This window comes from Phoenix dactylifera, chromosome 6 (assembly GCF_009389715.1).
Source record: "Phoenix dactylifera cultivar Barhee BC4 chromosome 6, palm_55x_up_171113_PBpolish2nd_filt_p, whole genome shotgun sequence".
NCBI classification, from domain to species: Eukaryota; Viridiplantae; Streptophyta; class Magnoliopsida; order Arecales; family Arecaceae; genus Phoenix; species Phoenix dactylifera.
This window is the reverse complement of record NC_052397.1, coordinates 15,324,506-15,345,330: the sequence shown is the minus strand read 5'-3', so window position 1 is coordinate 15,345,330 and position 20,825 is coordinate 15,324,506. Positions and strand designations below refer to the sequence as shown.

The 20,825-nt window shown below is 35.3% G+C and overlaps 1 protein-coding gene across 1 annotated transcript; it reads left to right on the top strand.

Annotated features, from left to right (window-relative positions):
• Positions 1-2,907: 2,907 nt before the first annotated feature.
• On the top strand, positions 2,908-9,437 carry LOC103699136. Its single transcript, XM_039127544.1, has 8 exons — positions 2,908-3,441; positions 5,487-6,473; positions 6,573-6,654; positions 6,843-6,909; positions 8,223-8,408; positions 8,531-8,591; positions 8,702-8,942; positions 9,024-9,437. The coding sequence occupies exons 1-7, from the start codon at positions 3,414-3,416 to the stop codon at positions 8,872-8,874; spliced, it is 1,584 nt and encodes a 527-aa protein (XP_038983472.1). The 5' UTR covers positions 2,908-3,413; the 3' UTR covers positions 8,875-8,942; positions 9,024-9,437.
• The last annotated feature ends 11,388 nt before the right edge of the window (positions 9,438-20,825 follow it).

The window sequence follows — 20,825 nt, the reverse complement described above, 5'->3', positions numbered from 1 at the left end:
CCAATTATGTGCATGGGCCCCTGCGATGAAAGCATTGGTTCAGCAATTATTAATATTTTCAAAAAAAATAGAGTTTTTTTTTGTACGCATTTTTCTAAATATTAAAATTTGTATAAATATTCTTTCAAAATTTATATTTGTATGTATATTTTTATAAAATATTTGTTTTATATGTATATATATATATATATATTTTCTTACATATGTGCCCACACTATCTAACACCGTTAAGAAATTAGCGGTTTAAAATTAAATATAACTGAAATTTTCTTAATGGATAGATATGCAATAAACAAAAACATCTATAAGGATATATATATATATATATATATATATATATATATATATATATATATATATATATATGCAAATAATATTTTGCGGGAGTATTCATGCAATTTCACACATTTAGGTAGGTTTACATGCAAAAAAATTTAATTTAATTTTTTTTATTTTAATCTATTTTAATACTCGGATTTGTCTAATGCCTGCTTCTTAATATTTTCGTAAAAATATGACCAAAGAAAAAGATTAATTTAACAATTAGATAACAAAAAAATTAGGAAAGTTTTTTTACTAATTATGAGATTATTCTACTTTATTCTTCTTCATTTATAACAACTAATATATTTTATTTCATCGAAACATAGCCTATAATATTTATTGTTTTAGGTGCTTGTATGAGGGCATATATTAAAATATAAAAAAAATTAGAATCTCTTTAAGGCACATAATATATTGCAATGATCAAGCTTTCTTTCTACTGCTATGCTCATGGGCGAAAGAACAACATCAATCCTTTCCAAGCAAAGTTATTGAAAAACTTCGAACCCTTCAAACTTATTAATAACCTCGATAGTCATGTGGTAGAAGGATATTCCTTACGTTATGTATCTTAACCACTTTTTTTTAGAGCTTCAATTTTCTAGAAGAAGAAAAGATCTAAAGAAAGGGGCCCATCTTATCACAGTAATATTAAATCAGCTACCAACTTGCACATAAAAAATTTTCCAACTCTAAAAGATATGCATTGTAAATCTCATACACTAAAAAATAAATATCGTAAATCTCTCACAACACTTTTTCTTAAATAATTTATAAAGTTAAAGGCAGGACTTGACTATCTTCATAATTAAAAAAAAGGATACAATGAAAGGCTATCTATAGTAGAAAAGAGAGTCGTGGGAATGATTGGATTCCGGATGAAGAAGTGAAAAAAAATGTCGAGAGAGATCAAATTTTTTTTCAAAGACGATAGAGATATCAGTTTTCAATGAGACCCGTAACCCATTATCCGCTTTAAGAATAAAAAGATACTTTCATAATTTTAATTTAAATAAATATGATTTTGACTAATTACATTAGCTGAATTGCTATATCAAAGGTATTCATACAAAAATAGTATTTTGTAAGCGCATACACGTAAATATGACTTTAGAGGGTATTCATGCAAATTCTAATATTTAGAAGGATATTTATACAAAAATCTAATTTTTTTTGTTTACGTATACACTCTCCAAAATTGCTATTTGCATGTATATCCTTATAAATATTTTTTTTTCGCATGTTTACCCATTAAGGGCATATTCATCATTTTAATTTTAAATTGCTAACTTTTTAACGACATTAAATGGTACTGGTATATGCGCAAAAAAAAAAGAGAAAAAAATGTGTACACATACAAAACAAGTGTTTGATAAGAATATATATATATATATATATATATATATATATATATATATATATAATTAATTTTGCATCAATTTTTTTTTGACATATTTATATGCTGTTTTACATAAATAAGATTTGGTAACATTATACCTTTTTTTCACCAACTTTTAACCATTTCTTTTTTTGAATAAAAATTCCAAGCTTTTCCGCTTGGGTTATAGTTCCATGCGACGAGAGAGAGAGAGAGCAGCGGAAGAAATTTGGGGTACAGTTTAGCTTCCTGCGGGCTTCATTGCAGCGTACAAATCATGTGCTATGATTCTCCAATACGAATCATCGAATGCCATCAATGATCAAAAGAACGAGACCGTCTGATTGGTGTGTCGCTCCACGGAATCAGACGGCAAATATCGCGTAAGTACAATATGATCCAATCTCTCCGTTGTTTGACCGTGACGCGTCTCGCGAACGGACAAGATGACGTTAAGACAAATCGGACGGCAGATCCGTTCCCCCAAAAAATAGAAGTTTTCTATTTAATGGCTAAAACCCTAGGAGAAGATCCATCGATCTCCCTTCACTTGTTCAGTTGTTCCCGATCGGTATTTTATCTATCCAGTCCCCTTTAGCTTAAATCCTTCATTAGGAAGCAGGGAAATCTTTATTCAGTCCCTGTGGCAGAGGAGTATGTTAACTAACATACCACAGCGGGCACAAGCAAAATCACCTTTTTGACGAATTAGGGATTCAGCCGACGCAACCTACAGGTCCCTTCGATTTGGATTGAGAGAAAGAGAGAGAGAGAGAAGGAGCCACTATGGGAACCGGAAAATCCCGAGCTCAGGTGTCACTCTCGTGCTCTAATATCTGAATGATCGCCGCTAGGTCTGTTAATGAGCCGAGCTGCTCGGACTCATTTCAGTAAAAGTCTGGCTCGGATTCGGCTCGTTAGTCAAACGAGCTTGAGTCTGAGTTCAACATAAGGCCTATTTATACTCGAGCTCAAGCCGGAGCAGCTCACGAACCTAAACGTGCTTTAGTCTTCCAGCTGGAGTCTGATTGCTGATACGCTAAGTCTCCCAGCCGGCCCAAACGGGCTCAAACGGGCTCAATATAGCTCACAGCAAAATGGGGCAGGCTAGACTTATTTCAGACCTTTTGATGTGCCTCTTTCGGTTGCTTTCTAGGACATACCACGATCTTACTAAAAGGCATTGATCGCTGATTCGCTGAAGTCTCCCAGCCGGCCCAGCCCCCTCCCGATTGACCTTTGCCATTTGGTCCAGTTGCCCTAGTCTCCCAGGTTCCCACTCGGCCACTCCCAGCCCTCCCCCGAAACTCGATCCCTTTCCCCGACTTGCCGCCGCGCAGCTCTTCGCTCACACGCCGCGCCGCCGGCCGTGAAGCCCGTCCGCCGAGCACCACCACCCCTTCCCCCTTCGCCTCCTTCTCCTCCCTCCCTCACTTCCCCCAAAATCCCGCCACCCCCCTCCTCTCTCACTGCCGTGAGCCGCTTGGCGGCAACAGAGCCGCCACCCGTCACCGCCGTCTCCCCGCCCCTCTTCAGTCTTCCTTTCGCCACAGTTCACTCGAGCCCCCGACCACCCCACCTCCCCGACTCCACCGACCGCACCACAGCACCAAGCAGAGTCGCCTTTGTGACGAATTAGGGATTCGGCCCACGCGACCTACTGGCCCCTTCGGTTTCGATTTGGATCGAGAGAAAGAGGGAGGGAGCCGCGATGGGGAACCGGAAAATCCCGAGCTCAGGTGTGACTCTCGTGCTCCAATGTCCGAATGATCGCCGCCGATTCGCGGCGATTGTCGGATGGCGGATTCTCTCATGACTTGTGATTCGATCATGTATTCTGGTTTTCCCTTTCTTTTTAAGATTTCTCACACCCTGTGGTATTATTTGCTGAAGCAATGATGCTGATTAACGGTGGTTTTTCTATCTTCTGTTTTTTGGCTTTTCGCTTCTAATTTGAGACTAATCCTCTGTTTACTAATTTGTTCCAAATACTTGTGCAATGGATCTGATTTTGTAAAGAAAAATGAAATTGAAAGGATCTCCTTGATTTCCTGTCTGTTTTAATTTGAGTAGACTATCTGCTACGTTGAATTTTTCCCCATAGTTTTTGTGTTCTTCATGCAGTTTTGCCTAGTAAAATGAAGTTGAGATGGATGTTCTAGGTCTCATATATCTTTGATATGAGCGAAGAAGATGGGAAGTTGGCTTTTCTTGCCTATTTTTTTTGGAGTATATGTTTCGGTTTGATATTGAAAAGCGGGAAATTAGGGTTTAGCTTGCTTTCTGATATTAAGGTTTAAATTTATGATATGTGACCTAATAGTTAATAGTTCTTGGTGCCTACCTTTTGGTTTACCTCAAAGTACTTTCTTCCAACACTAAGACATGGTTATTGGGAAAGACAGTTATTGGTCCACGAAAACATATCTGTAGAAATCATAAGGATTTGAAAGAAATGCATCCTGACCTCACATTCCTGAGTCTGTTTATTGTAGTTATTAAAATTGCATGATTTTTTCATTACTTTTTGATGCAACTCTCTCTTCCGCATTGTTGTTCTGATTTATGATATATTGACATTTTGCTCTTTAAAGTTGTGGTGTTGAGATGCATCATATGAAAACTTTACTCAGCCTTACCTGCTCTGCAGAAGCCTGTGGGTATAATTGAATTGATTTTTATTGAATGGCAATGTGAGATAATGGAATGAACAACTGCTAAACAAAGAGCAAGAAGAATAATATCAATGTAAAAGTTTTAAACATAGAAAAGAAAAAGGATCCAGGTATAGCAACAAATAATTGGACAGTTACAACTATTGCTGATTCTGTTAAAATGTAAAGAATCCTTACAGTTAATATAAGTGGGCCTGATGATCCATTCACCATTCTTATATGCTTTGCAAAATAAATGAAATGAAACTTTTAGGGCCGGCAGGAAGAGAGGAGAGGTCTCGAAAATGGGAATGAAACATGTAGGAGACCTGAAAATGATGGGCATGAAGTAAAAGGTGGTGAGAGATTTGTGGAAAATGGTGGCACTTTGATTTTGTAACTTTCTCTTTTTGCGCATAATATTGTGAATGCTTGTGGAATTTTTACAATTTTCTAAGATGTTTCCGGTTGTTGATTATCTATTTCATTTTTATTTTCCTGAATTTGAGACTTTCTGTAGTTTTCCTTGAAGTTTGGGCAAATCTCAATATTCCTGGTGAAGTAATATTGGACCCTAACTTAGCGTCTTTGATGACATGAACTTAGGGCTTGCAATTGATTTGAGCCGCTTACAACATATTTTGTATTATGTTTCTGCATATCTTCTAATATTTCCCATTTATTCATGGACTTGTCTCACTTCAGATTAAGGGAAAAATGTTATACGCTGATATGGTCAACCATAGTATGAGAAATAGTAGATGCAAAATCTTTTCTGTGGCATTCTATGAATGGTATATTTAACGATTAATCTACCTATGGAATATGTGCATGCACATGCTATTTTCTCTAAGATGTGGATACTTGCTTAGGATTCCTCAAGCTCACATTTGGACTAAAAGCATGTGAGATTTAAAGTCATGTGAGTATGCCTGCATAAATTTACACACTAGAGCTTTTTTATTTGAATAATGTATCTTTGATAGGCATAGTTTCCAGTCTAGGGAAGCTTGTCTTCTTCTCTTTTATTGTATCATTTCTTATTCAAGCTCAATATCAATATATCTTAATGCCTTTGTGTATTTCTTTTATTATGCGTTAAGAAAGCTTATTAGTTTTATGGTGTTTAGGAACTCAATTAGGACGAGAGAAGCGGAAGAGGAGAACGGAAAAGCATAGCTTGCCAGTCGCAAATAGGGTCGAGGCCATGGAAGAGAGGAATAGGGGAAAAATATCAGATGAGAAAAATGATGTGAAATCCACCAATTTGAAAAGTACTGATTCTGATACACTAAAGAAGTCCAACTTGAATGAGTCAAAGCCTGCTAATTCAAGGAAACGTAGGAGGCATAGAAAAAGAGGCAAGATAAGGCCTTCTGACAGTGGTTCTATGGTATGCTCCTCATTCTTAGCTGCTCAAAGTGGCACCTCTGCTAAGAGGTCATTTTTACCAGGGATTGTAGGGAAGGGCCATAGGTTGAAGAATTTTAGTATCAGAACAGCAATTGGCGACACTAAGGGGTCATCAGAGGAGAAGGAAAATAGTGCTTTGATCATAGATGCTCATGTTGATTTGACTAAAAGCAAAATGCATACTGGAATTAGTTCAAACTTGGGTACTGTGAAAAATACTCAGTCCAATAAAAGAAGAAAAGCAGAAAGGGGGAAACAGAAGGTTTTTTCCTTGTCTCAGTATAGAACTGGACTTGATCGAGAAAAATATTCTGCTTTGCGTTCATCTAAATCAGACATTGCACAAAGAGAAGTTGTGGGAAAGAATAATATCAATGCGTCAGAGAATGTGAAACCTGCAGATCGTAAAGATTATGTTTCAAATGTAATGCCTTTGTGCAATCACAGAGACGCAACTCGTTATCAGGATGGGAGAGAAGTGCCTTCTTTATCAGTGAACCATGCTGTGGAGCATTGTATCTCCGTAGATTTGACTAGGAACCAGGATAAGAAATTGGATGCGCTGCATGTTTCACCAGGAAGATCATTAATTAGTTGCACTAAAAAAAAGTTGCTTGTTCTTGATCTTAATGGAGTGCTGGCTGATGCTGTCCTTGATTATCGGAAAACCCTTAATGCAGATAAACGGATTGACAAACAAGCAGGTGAACATTGACAGCGATGTTTAACATCTTATGTTAAATTACAAGCTGCCATTCTTTTAAAATTTAGGTGCTAATGTAGACTTTTGTATTGCATTTCAGTCTTTAAAAGGCCATTCTGTGACAATTTTCTGAACTTCTGCTTCGAGAAATTTGATATAGGGATCTGGTCATCAAAATTGAGGTATGTCTTCAAATTTTTTATGGTTCACCTTTTTGTTCTTTTACTTTTTTTTCCTTTGTGTTATTTCTTCATTGTGAAAGCATCTTAGAGCTAAGTTATTATGCAGTTGGTGGCCTACTACTATATTTTTGGTTCTGCTGAATTTTCTGCTGTGGTTCTATCATTGATGGGCTTCAAAATTTCTGCAGAAAAAATGTTGATGCTATGGTTGATTATCTCATGGGGGATGCTAAACATAGGTTGTTGTTTTGCTGGGTAAGTGTTTTGTAAAAACACTAATCTTGGCAGTTTCTTTTATTTCATTTTGAAATATTACGATGTTGCTTGTATTGATGTATCTGAACCCGGTTATGAAATACTTCACTGTTCTTTTCTAGTTCTCATCAATAGTTTGTATGTTAATTTTTTTTCTACTTGATGAACGCTTCATTTTCTTCAGTGAAAAACAGTAAATTATCTTGAGCTACTATTCCTTAATACAATTATTAGTAACCCTAACAGTTTGTTACCTAATGCGAAAGGTATATGTAAATCTTGGAGCTGAAGCAACCTTGGAGTCTGAATAAAAAATACTGTATTTTTATCTCTCCTGCCACAAAGGAGCCTTTACAGTGGGAAAGGTCTCATTGATGTATGCTGATTATCCGAAGTGTCAGGCAAAGTAACCATAGAAAATAAGTTGAGGGTCCTTCTGATATATCATCTATGATGTATGTGGTCATCTTCAAGGAATATTTGTTTCTAGCTATCTAAGTTTATTGCAACCAAAGCCTGTTGTACCAGTCGGAACGGACCGGTTCAACCTGTACCGTACCTGTACCGGCCAGCACCGGTACGGTACAATCATAGAAAAGAGGTCGGAACCGAACGGCTTCTTGCCCGTACCGGTGCAAATCGGTACATGCCCGGTACCAGCATCGAAGAAGAAGAAGAAGAAGAGGAAAGAAGAGGAAGAAAGAAGGGGAAGGAGAAGAGAAAGAGGAGAAGAAGAAGAAGAGAAAAAGCCTACCTGTCGCACTGGGCTTCGGGCCGATGAGGATCACCCATCTTGCTCGCGATTCCGGCCCCTTCTTTGCTCGTGGGAGAAGAGGAGAAAGAGAGGAGGAGAGAGGGGAAGAAAGGAGAGGAAGAGAGTTTGGGAAGGAGAAAGAAGGGAAGGGAAAAAAAGAAAAAAAAAGGCGTCTGCGCGCGGGGCAGCACGCTCGTGCGCGATTCCATGCGCGCAGGGCAGCGAGCCCACGCAGATGCCACTCTGTGGCTAAAACGCGGACGTGCGCGCGCCGCGGAATTTTTTTTTTTTTTTTGCGTTTGGCCGGTTCGGTACTGGTTCCGCTTACCTTAACTGCAACATTGGAACTTACCATTTCTGCTGGAATGGTATTCTAGGTCATATTTCATACTTTATGCCAATTCTTGGATGAGGCTTGCTTCTAGTATAGTTTCTAACCGTTCCTTGTAGATGATCTTCATTTGCAGGAAGTGAGAAATGCTATCTATTGTATTGCATCTGTAACATATTTCTTTTAATTTCAGCTGCATTCAGTTGACATCTTTGCAATTTTGTTCAGGATAGATCCAAATGCACTCTCACTGGGTTCTCAACAGTTGAGAATGTGGAAAAGCCATTGGTTTTGAAAGAAATGAAGAAACTATGGAACAAAGAGGATCCTGATCTTCCATGGGAGAGTGGAGAGTACTTGCCATCAAATACGTTGCTGGTGGATGACTCTCCTTACAAGGCCCTCTGTAATCCTGTAAGGAGTCCATCTTTTTACCATTTTTGGCATTTCCGAATGGATATATCACCTTTATCAGATTTTTCAGTTTTCTGCATGATATCTCTCTCATCCATTTCTTCTCTTGAATTCTTGTTTAGCCGCACACTGCTATCTTTCCATATCCCTACCATTTTTATGATGAAGGTGACAATTCTATAGGTAAATATTTTACATGATCTGTATGTCTGTTTTTTTTTTTGTTTCGCCCCCTTTTTCCTTTTTTTTCTTGCTATGCAGAGTCCAAATTTGTCTTTAATATTCATGAGCAGGTCCAGGAGGAGATATTCGAGTCTACTTAGAAGGGCTAGCTATGGCTGACAATGTCCAACACTATGTTTTTGCTCACCCATTTGGCCAGCGAGCAATAACAGGGGCAAATCCATCTTGGAAGTTCTACCAACAAATTATTGATAAATTTGGGAATTATTCTTCTCCAACCTGAGCGGACACTGATGACATTTGAGAGTGCATCTAACTAATGGTGACCAAATGAGAAATAGGAACTGATTTGTAAGTAGGCATCTAGTCTTTATCAACTGAACTTCTTGCTTTACCAATGCTTAATATAATAGACTTATTTGATTTTTACAGGCTGTGATTGTTCTCACCCCTGCCAACAGTAAAAGCATTATTGTATCAAGCCGGACGATTGATCATCAAGCGAGACATCCGATTTTGCTGTTTGACCTGTTACTATTCGGTGCTTTATACTGTTGTCATCTAATGTGAAATGTAACACATCTTTTATTCATTTTTCTCACAAAAACATGTCTTCTATTCATTATATTATTTCAATTCTTTGATAGAATTGGAGGTTATTACTTGTTCTCTTTACCAGTGATTGGGATGTTGAGTTGAAGAAAGATGTGATCTACTACAAATAGGTTTTAGGATGCCATAAATACCTGTGTACTCCTTTCCCATGTACATCTTGGATTCATGAAATTTTACCAAGAGATGAGAATGGTGGTTAGAACAATCTGAGGTCTTTTTCTTTCGTTTGAAGTTTTAATATCCCTTTTTATTTTACAGTAGTACTTTAGGGCATGATTTTCATCTTATTGCCCGGTTGCTATTTTGCCTCCATAGGATCTGAAACTTATTGCCTCATCAATGCTGTTGTTTTGATGCTGTCGGTTTTTTTGAATAAATTAGTGTGGCTTTAGCTTTTTTGTCCTTTTCTGATATAACGCTTCAGTCTTTTGTTGTTTGTCAGCTGTGGCAATGGATGCTGGAGATAAGATATGTTCATCCGAGGTGCTCTATCTCTGAACAAATGACAATGAGCTGATTTGATTTTTTTTTTTTGTTATTTTTTTGAAGGTTTTTGCTGATTTGAAACTTTCAAAGTAAGTTTTGATCATAAGAATGATGTGAGAAGATAATATAATACGATCACTTGGAATATATAACTTGTTTTAGGAGGAAAGAAGGTTAATAAATCATAAGCAGTTCTGTGTGAGCTATACTGGAAACCTTAAAAAAGGACTTAACGAGAAGGTAATGAAGTTTTTCTTTGGAGTTTCTTGTTTTTGATTTTCTCAACGAGTTCTTTTAAAGAGTTGCTGGAGGTGTTAATCACGGCAGACTAATTTATAAGAGTGTTTCACGGTGTTGTATATGGACTAGAAGGATCCGTAAAGCACAGTAGTAATTGCTCTACTAAAATTTAGTAGTAATTGCTCTACCAAAATTATCTTATAACTTTGAAAAGGATTATTTCTTTTTAGGGAAAAAGTTTTTTTTTTTTTTGTTTTTGTTGTTTGGAGCAGGGGTGCAAATGAGTTGAGCCAGACCAAGCTGTATATCAGGCTACTCGGCTTGACTTGGTAAATTAGAAGAGTTGCTCAAGTTTGACTCAGAGCTTGAGCTGGACTTCGGATGAACTTAAGCTTGGCTCGACTAAGTTATGGGCTGAGCTTTAACGAGCCAATTTTTCCTGCTGTTTTTTGAATCAAGCCACTGTCCAGGCTAGGCTCATGAGTAGCTCAGTTCTTTTGCAACCCCAGTCTGGGGACGCCCAAACTGACAATAACCAGTTACAATCTTATGAATGCACAGATAATTGCATCTGCATTGGATAGATACGATAGCTCTGGTGGGAAGTTGTCCGACAAAAATCGGCGAGGAACGGAGACTGCTAGATTGGCCATTTGGTCGGCCGGCTGGTATGATCTTTCTTTTATTCCTACTGTTTTATTCTTAGTACCATGCATCATTCTAATATGGTATAATCTTTTAAAGGACCAAGGTTCAGGCGTTAGTTTTTGTAATCTAATTATATATCTAACTTAGATGAGAACCATGTGTTGCTCCAAGATTGCATATGTTAGGAAGTCATGAAGAAGTGCTAAGTTGTATTTGAGAACAAGTCTTTGCTTGCTGGGGAAATATGGTGGACAGGCAACTAATGGCAATTAAGGTCAAGAGTTTTGGAAGCATCCTAACTATAATGTAGATCTTCCTCTGATAGAACCTAACTAATTAGGAGGTTAGGTTTATTTTATGAATACTAATATTTTGCTTTATCTTGTATTTGGTTCCTTTGATTTTCTTAAGGAATGTGGGTTAGGTTTTTCCTAACTCTTTCTTAGAACAAAAATTCATCTGCAACTACCATCCGTCTGGCCATCATGCATATGTTTATTTGCAATTACTGATACTTGCCTATGGCTCACCAATGCCCATCAACTTATACAAAAATAATTGAGAGAAAACCACATACATAGACTAAAAGCTTCTACATCACATCAATGCCAGATAGTTTTTATTATCTGACTGCAAGGACCACAGATTATAACTAGCCATCCAGCATAAATAGGTAATTGTTATCTTCAATTAGAGTTGCTCTGCTTTGGATTTAGTGACCCTGGAAACGTAATAAATCAAAAGAAAATTCCAGTGAGAGACTTGATTGTGACCCAACTAAAAATCATAACTTCTCATCTACAAATTAGCCTTGTGGATACACCATAACCTTCACATTCGCAAGTTCTTATACCATTGAAAATGAGTGTAATGCTGTGATTAATGTTGGGGAGTGCAAATTTATGATGATCTTTGCTGAATTTAACTTTGTGGAAAATTTGGCTACCAATGCATAGACAACTGTTGCAATCATGAAGTCTGAGACTAATCTTAAAATTGCTGCCCCCGTGATTTTACCAATGTATGAGATGAACTCATAATGGAAGTTATGTCATGGTTGATTATTCTGTTGTACCTAAGTCACCTATTCTGTTTGCGGTTGTATGCCACATAACTAATCCTTTACCAAGAATTTGAGTCGGTTGCAAATTTAGAATGCTTGATCTCTGGCTTATTAAAGGCTGTGGCGCACATCACAGTTGGTGTGGCTGCAAGAATATTGATTGCTACTGTTGATTCAAAATATTTAGCTTTAATAGCTATTGCTGAAGTTACTGTTTGTTATTAGGTGTGTTTTTTTGTATATTTCGATGTTCTTGGCCCATGATTTCTTGCTGTTGTTGCCTACATATATACATCCCATTTCAGATGATATGGCAACAAGATTTTGTTTAATCTTGACCTTTCATCATCCCTTGCCATTTCCACTGTATTATGTTGATTTTACAATGCAAACCATCACTGGCTGTGTCATCCGCTACCATCCTTGAATCATAATTAACCTTAATAGGCCATTATCCTAGTGCAACCCATTCAACGAGAGTGAACTGATCAAGGCACTATATTGATTTCTTACTGAACTACTTCAGATAATTCTAAATTTCACTATAAATAAATTTCTAAGATTTTGTAGATCACTATAAAAATATTTTCAAGTCATTATTTCTCCCCCATATTTGATATTAAAAATCAGTCCATCACCTCAATCCTCATACAAAAATCAAACCTTGTCTTTTTACTCTTGCAAACCTAACTCTATTTTACCAGCTTAAATGTTCCGAAAAAGTACTTCACACATTTTCTCATCAAACTAGCTTAATCTGTTTGATGTTCAAGATAATCATCCTTGATTTATTCATATGATGCCAACTAATACATGCCACAAGTTTGCCTATAAAGAGCCTTCTGCCCCAACTTCCCCTTAACTTTGAAGTACGCCTGACATGAGAAACATGAAGGCATCAATGATCTATAACTTAGAAGTATGAACTCATTCCATTCAAAAAATCTAGGTATCAGAATACCATTAGACAGAAGGAGAGAGAGGGTGCAGTTAGTGTATCGGTCAATTGTTTTGATTTAATAGGGTAGTATGTTTTTAAATTCCAGGGGCCTTTAGGATAATATTTTTTTAAAGAAGTCTCTACGTAATGGTTATATCTATACACACAATATTCAAATCTTCTCTTAAATTTTCTCCATACAACTTGTGAAAATACTTTTCTGTGGCAATCTCATGATGAAGTTTCAATTTTTTTCAGATATATGGCAAAGCTGTATTGTATAACTGTCATGGTCATTTTCTTTGGCGCACCCAATTATTTTTCTCTTTACAAACAATTTACAAATTATAGGTTGCATGATGCAATCACATTATGTCTTTTTCTAAATCTTTCAAATAGGTTGGGTTCATTTTTCTGCAATTACTGTATGAAAAAAAAACATAGACCTGTATTAAGTGATTCAATACACTACAACTAACTGTAGAAGATTACAGGCGGTTTTTTGAATCATGAATAATGCGCAAGACAAAATAGCACCAATATGTTATTGGGTTTTCAAAAGCAATAGATGCCAAAGGAACTTTGAAAAATCATTCATTAGTAGCTCCACCAACTCTCTCCTCCTTTTTTCAAGATAGAAATTGGAGGCTCATGAATTGACAGTGTTCTAAGGTGCACCATCCTAGTACAAAAGTTTACTGACCATTAAAAGTATACAAGTTGTTCAAAATAATGCTTGAAGTTAGCAGCTGTATCAAGAACTAATCGTTCGACAAGTGGAGTAATATAAATGCAGATATAATTCGTTTATCAAGAGGTATATAAATTTAAGCTATTTTTATCTTCTTGAGATATATATTTTATCCAATCTTACATATGTAAAGCAAGCAATTTTTGAACGCATAATTTCAACAATTAGTATTTTATAAGAATATTAGAATATATTAGGAGGTTGCAGGAAATGACAGCATAGCAAAAAATAAATTCAAATTTATCATCAAAAATTTTTTTCAATCGTATGTATTTAAGTGACAATTTTTCTACAGTTTATTTAGAATTGAGACATATGATTAATCCATAAAAGTGTTAACAATTCAAATTTGATATATTAGACCTGATAAGCTCTAGTCAAAGCCTCTATGGCTAGGTTCAAGCAAAATAAAAAAAAATACAAAACTAGAAGATATTCTAAGGTAAAATCTGCACCTCAAATTGGCGTCCGCTGCTCTCTGATAACTCAAACAGCAAGAATGTCTTTAGCTCATTATGAACCACAGCAGGAAGGGCAAATGTGTTGCGTATATGGATACATTATACTAGCAATCTATACATGCAACGCATATTAGAAATCTATAAAAATGTTTAAAAGATTGGAGAATGAGGGAGAGAAAACACATGGATTAGAGAAACAATATCAATTTTTCCTTTAGTTTTTAAACTTCACAAAGATTCCAATAAGATGCCGATGCAGTAGAGATGGATAGATATTTTCCAACAGTTTTAAAATCTGCGCATATGAGAGTTATGATCCTGGAGTAAATAAAATCACATGTAGATTATATATCTAACTTTTTAATCATATTTTTTTTTTGTAAATATTTGTGAAAAGAGAAACTAAGAATATTCTGGCTATAAAATTTGACAAATAGTATATAAAATAACATATTTCTCTCCCATCCAATAATAATAATTTATATATATGTTTGTATCTGCATGTGTGTGTGTGTATATATATATCTGAATTATATATATATAAAAAGATCAAAAAAATAAAAGTGGAAAGTTGAGAGACATCTCATTGATTTACAGCCAATTTATCCTTGTTTCTGACTGATTTGCTTTTCCTTTTATTGTCCTAGCCCTTGATTTCTATCTCCATTTTATTTTTAGTTCCTGGTCCACCCGCGTTTTCCCTAAGCAGGTTCCCCATCATTAGAAATCAAAGCCCATCAACAACGCTTTGATCATCCTCCAATCTCCAAGTCGCTGGATTTTTGAGCTCTGAATCCCCGTTGGTTGTTGATAATTAAGAATGGCGAGAGTAGAATAAGTCTCCAGTCGATGGAATTTTTGATCAAACACCTCCCATCACATACACTCATCAGTTGGTCACCATCCTTGTAGCAACTGGTCCCATAGACTCTGCACCCTGTCGTTGTTTTTAGTTGGGAAAAAAAGAGCAGAAGCTGATGATAAATTATCACTTGGTCACTGTCACTTTTGTTAGCCGGCTTGTCTGGCCAAACCAAAAAAACTGGTGATAATTGAAAAGACATCACATGCTTTGTCAGGATTCATTTTTGTATTTGAATCTTTCAGGATATGGATATAAATTTGAGTATCTGGCTAATATCCGTATCTGTATCCATATCTGTCAAAGAAAAATAGAAATGAATATGGAAATACAACTACCCAATCCATACCCAAATATCCGATTCTAATTTTATATAATATTTATAAGCTTTTAAGAAAAATAAATAATTATATTAGTATGCTACTAATTTGATTTATCATGTATTTAAAATTGTCTGACTTATATTTATATTGATAATCATATTTTCAGTATCCGATTTGTATCCATATTCATTTAAAACAGATATGAATATGAATTTTCGTATCCGACTAACATCCATATTTCTATAAGTATCATCAAATAAAACAAATATGAATATATATATACTAATATCTGATCTATATCTGATCCGGTTTCAGCCCTATGTGCTCTTATTGAGAAGGAGGTCGGGTTGCCAACCGGCACATATGCCAGCTATGGTGCTTCAGCCACCCAAACATCATTGGCCCACGCTCACATGGCGTGCCATTTTGGCTGGCTCTTGGATTGATTTGTGGCCAAGGACCGAAATTTGGCACAATGGATGCTATTCATTGCAGTTTTTAGTTTGTATGTAAAGATTAGCTTTCTCTTAGGATAATATGCCTCGCATAATAGGCATTAGAAACCACAATAGAGAAAACCAGATGCACTTATCAAGTAATAGATTATAGTTCCATTCATGTTATGAGTCTTAACTAGATTGCTGCTTTGGAGTCTAGATTCTAGACAGCTTTAATTGCCATATAACAGTATGACAAAGTGATAAGACTTGGTTTCATGGTCACAAAATGCTTGGTGCTGTTAAGGTTCTTAAGAATACATAATAGGAGGAAATCTCTAATTAAGTCTATCAAGTATCAACATATGACAGCCCCTATACCTTACCCCAAATATTGTATTGTTTAAGAGAAGATCGAAGCTTGTGCTTGTGCATATACTGCAAGGTAATCCCTACTTCTTCTGGGGGATTGAGCAGGGGAGGGAGAGAGAGATGGACGGTTTTTATAATTATGTTTCTATTTTTGAACAAATAATACGTTTCCTTGTCTTTGGTACATCTGGGGTTTTGCAATTTTCTAACTATATTTTTCATTTTGAATTTAGGTTGTTTGTGTTGTCAAAAGATTACAATGTTTTGATTTATAGAAACTGATTTCATCATGTATATCTTTGAGCCTTAAGCATGCATTCAATTTACTTTAATTGGTAAGATAATTTCTTCTCACTATTCTTCTCAGCAGTTACTAATTTGGGAGAACACTCCATTTCGTAACATTTTGTATTTTGCAATACTATTTAGTTTTGGGAAAAAGAAAATGAATGGAGCCTGTCTGATTAGGGTTGAGTGGACATAGTGGGCTCAATAAAAAAAATAAAAAACAACAATCAAATTCTTTTATCTGAAACCAATTTATCTAGAATCTAATTTGACCTGCACATAAGTCCCACAAAATTGGACTTAATCAGAGCGGACCCCATTGGACACAACTAAGAAATTAATTCAAAATTTGGGTCTCTCAGAGCCAATTTGATCCAATTTAAAAAGTTAATGTATTAGGTCTAGCTGTTAGATTGAAATCACTTATTCCTAACCTAACACACTTGCAAATCTAAACATTCTAGTGCTATGCAATTCAAAAAATTTAAATCAAATGTCTAGAAAATTTTGAATTATCAATATTTTCTATCTGTTTAGGACTCCATGAACAAAAACAATCATGACAATTGTTTTAAATATTTCTCATTAATACGATGCCACTTGCCCATCAAACACCCTTCTTTTCTGATAATGCATGCCCTTTTTTTTTCTCTCCGTATAAACTTGTTTTTTTTTTTTATCCCTGATCAACTGTATGCATATATGCTTCTATCAGGAAAAGTGCATATATGCATAAAGTGGAGTAGATTTAAAACCTCTAATTTATCATTAAAGAATTTATTCTTCAAGCACATTTCCTTCTTGATAAATGTATCCCTGCTTTTCTTATGCATTTTTCATTCATTTCTATCTCTTAATGTCATGTCTAAGAGTATTAGATTAAGGATCTTCTTTATTTTGGTAATAAAAATCTCCATATATAGGTAGAAGCAGAAGTTTAAAAAGGACTATCCATCATACACCCTTGTTAAATTATGTCCTTTTGTTTCATATGATGCAACTATAATGTACATAAAACACAAGGAGAGGACTTTACAGCCACTATGAATCTATATGCTAGGGATTGAAGGTGCAAATCTAACCATTGGATTTATTTTACTTTGTATAAAAATTCACAAGCTTTTGAAGGTCCTTTTCATGGACTAAAATCTCTCATATATGTAATTTTGTGGAATGATATCATGTGGTGATTTCGTGGTGACTTGATGCATTGATGGGGGGCTTCGAAGACATTTGGGTTTTTTGGTACTAGTACTTTAGGCTTTATAGATCATATTTAATGATTTAGATAATGTTATATATAATCCCCTTTCTCACCCCAAATGCATCTATTGCATGGAATAATCAATTCCTTTCACATAATAAATATGATCTCATGATTTCTCATGATAAATAGGAAACTTTATTTGTTTTGGAAGTTCAAATATTTTTTTAGAAAATCTTAAACATTTAAGAATTTTTCCTTTCAACTTGTTGAGTGAAGTTTCATTATTTATTTATTTATTACTGAAATGTCGGAGCAAACTGAAATAAAGTAAAAATTATTAAAAAAATTATTGTTCCATCTTCTCTAGTTTTGGCAATTCCACGTACACGCCCTCATCTTCAAAAGTTTTCAAATATATTTTTTGAATTTCTAAAGTAATCCAAAATAGTCTTTTCTTCTATCCTTATTAACGATGTTGAGGCATGTGATAATATAAAGCTACTGTAGGATAAAAATACATTTTATATTAGTTATTTCTGATATTTTCTTCTTACCAGCTTTAACTTTGAGCGGAACAATTTCGATTGGGGAAAGACTAAATCTTTTGTATTAATTCTTCCTTTGCTCGTATCATCATGTTATCTGAGGATAGAATTAGCCCAGGCATATTTTTGTCTCTCTTGTTCAACAAATCAAAAGTAAATTTTCTTATGAAAAAATATATAAACAATTAGGAAAAAATATATGTTTATTTGAAGAATCCATCAAGCAAGGGCTCCTCTCAAAAGCAGAGAAAGGAACCAATAAAAATCGACGTATAGAAATCCAAAGTATTTTACTCCATATCCAGCCTTACAAACCCCAAATCAAGAAAAAAAATTTTTTTATTTTACTAATAATTATCTGTTAACTTAAATATTTGAATAAGAACTATAATTCTTTTTCTCAATTTAATTAGTTTTATTATTAAAAAAATTTATTCTCTTTCTATTTTAAGAAGATTTCAAGAACACCAAGAAGGACGGAAAGAGCAAGCTGAAATATCCATTAAAAAATAAAAAGAGTGAGTCTCTTCAAAGCTTGCCCTCCATCTTCATTGGTAAACAAGGATAGCAAATTTGAGGCAACAATGGTCAACATATATCAATCCTCTGCATCGATTAGCAATGGCAAGGGTTCTGTTGAGTGTTTGTTCGTCAACTCATCTGGTGTCATGGCCTCCATCTCCTTCCTCTGGCCATCAAGCTTTTTAGTTTGTAGAGGAGGAGTGTAGAGGAAGCAGGGGTCAGGTAATTGTCAGAAAAGAAGTAGAGGTCGGAATGAAACAATAGAAATTGGAGGGTAGGAGAATGTGTTTTCAAAGTTATTTGAAGCAAGTGAGGGCATTTGGTCATTGAAATAGCAATTGGAGGGTAGCAGTGTATACTTTCAAAGTTACGTGAAGCAAGTGAGGGCATTTGGTCATTTGAATTGGCAGGCTAACAACGTTTGCTAGTTGGTTGCAGGCTTGAAGAATCCATTTGAAAATTTTTAAAAATAACAGATGTGTGAGAATGTCCAAACTTGAGAAGATGAAACTATAATTTTTCTAAATTATTAAATATTGCTATCATATTTGCCTCTAAACTATGTCTCTTCAATTTTCTTCCCTCAATATCTCATTCAGTTGTGGTGTGATAATATAGAATAGAATATGCTAGTTGCTAAATCATATTACATAAAACTAAACATTTAATAAATTATATATTCTTTTTTTTGTTTCCTTCAATCCTTTAAAACATCTTCTTAAATACTTCATCACATTATATCTATTTTTGCAAGTATTGCATTAGCTTTGGAACTCAAGTCAAATAGATTGAGACTTGATATTATGTTTCTTGCTATACAATTTTCAATGTTTATTGATAGTAACTTACATCTACTAGTAAGTGAGCCAGAGAAAATTGAGAAATATTATTCAAGAGAAGAATCTTGTGATCAAGCATATCTTTCAAGATGTATCCCTAGTTTCTTAGTGCAAATAGAGAATATTTCTAATCAAGCTCTCAAACATATAATAATTTTTTAATCTCGAACACTTTATTGGAGTGGACTTCAGAAGAAATGGTCTCAGGTAGATATGTGTTATATTACGCCTATAGGCAGGTTAACAGAACTTTCTTTTTCCTAAGACCATGATTAGGGATCCTGGTAGAAAATCGACGGGGGTAAGTCTTGAGCCGAGCTAAGTGGTATCTGACACATTTTCAGAAGCAATTGAAGATAATAATAAAAAAAATAGAAAATAAAATCGATAAAATACAAGGCTCTCTATAAGTGTCCAAAAGCCGTGAGAGGAAAGGGTACAAGAAAAAAGAGAGCTCAATAAAAGAGAATAACCTAGAAAATAAAACCAAAGAATCATGAAATGTTGAAGAGTTCTCAAAATATCAAGACTCGAGAAGAGAATCAAGAAAATTTCTTAATCCTCTCATCTTTTTCATTTCTTCTCTTCCTCCCTTTTACTTCACCTTTTGAGCCGGGGGGGGAGGGGCGGTGCCGGTCCATGGTGGGATGGATTTGCAGGCAAAGCATATGTATAGAGAGGCTAATGGGGCAGCAAATTAGGTGGCCTCATATGTGGCCAACCACTCCAAGAATACTCTTTGGGTGAGAGAAAGGGTGCTATCTGGTGTACTATCTTTTGATTTTTTTGGCTGTATTCATACTTGTAATATATGATACATCCGTTTTAGCGCAAAAAAAAAAAAAAATCATTTGGTCCAACCATACCAATCCCTAGTGTCTTTGCTTACCACACTAATTAGCAATTAGCAACCAAAAAATGTCACAAAAGCCTAAGTAGCTGCCTCCAATTCCTGCGTTCAGCTTCACATCTCACGTGCATTGCATGTTAAAAAAAAAAGATTAGTGAGATTAAACCAAGTGTACATTAGCATTGGATTTATCTCTCTCTCTCTCTCTCTCTCTCTATATATATATATATATATATATATATATATAATACAATGGCACAACCTATCACTAAATGATTTGCCTCTCCATTCATTTCAAGCTTTTGATATATATATATGCATGGCCCCATCTTGTTAACTCTATGCACATGTACTGTGTTAATGGTTAGTGGTGCCTAAAGGAGACCTGCATCATGTCTAGTTGTACCTAAAGGAGACCTACATCATGTCTAGTTGTATAAATGGTTATGGTAGTTGATTGGAACATGATATGGGTAATGAGCTTGGTTGGCTGGTGCTGGATAAGGAAGCAAAAGAACCCCACAACCATTGTGATAACTTCTTACTTTAAGCATGTGGCCTTGCATCCCCAATTTTTATCTAAACTAATCAATCACAGCACCTTTGCAAATAGGGCACCTAGTATCCCTTCATAGCTGCACACCTAGTGTCTTAAGTTACCTATTTGTTATAAAGATATGGTGCATTTACAGAGATAGGTGTTGATACGTGAGATAGGTGTTAGTATGTCTTTTGAGTTTTCTTTCCACATGAGGCGAAGAAAACCATGAGCAGTTCCAAGCAAC

Excerpts from the sequence above, each read along its gene's own strand:
- LOC103699136 (XM_039127544.1), top strand. The coding sequence starts at position 3,414 with ATGGGGAACCGGAAAATCCCGAGCTCAG. Across the intron at positions 6,655-6,842 it reads ATCTGGTCATCAAAATTGAG|AAAAAATGTTGATGCTATGG; the intron begins GTATGTCTTCAA and ends AAATTTCTGCAG. Across the intron at positions 8,592-8,701 it reads TGAAGGTGACAATTCTATAG|GTCCAGGAGGAGATATTCGA; the intron begins GTAAATATTTTA and ends ATTCATGAGCAG.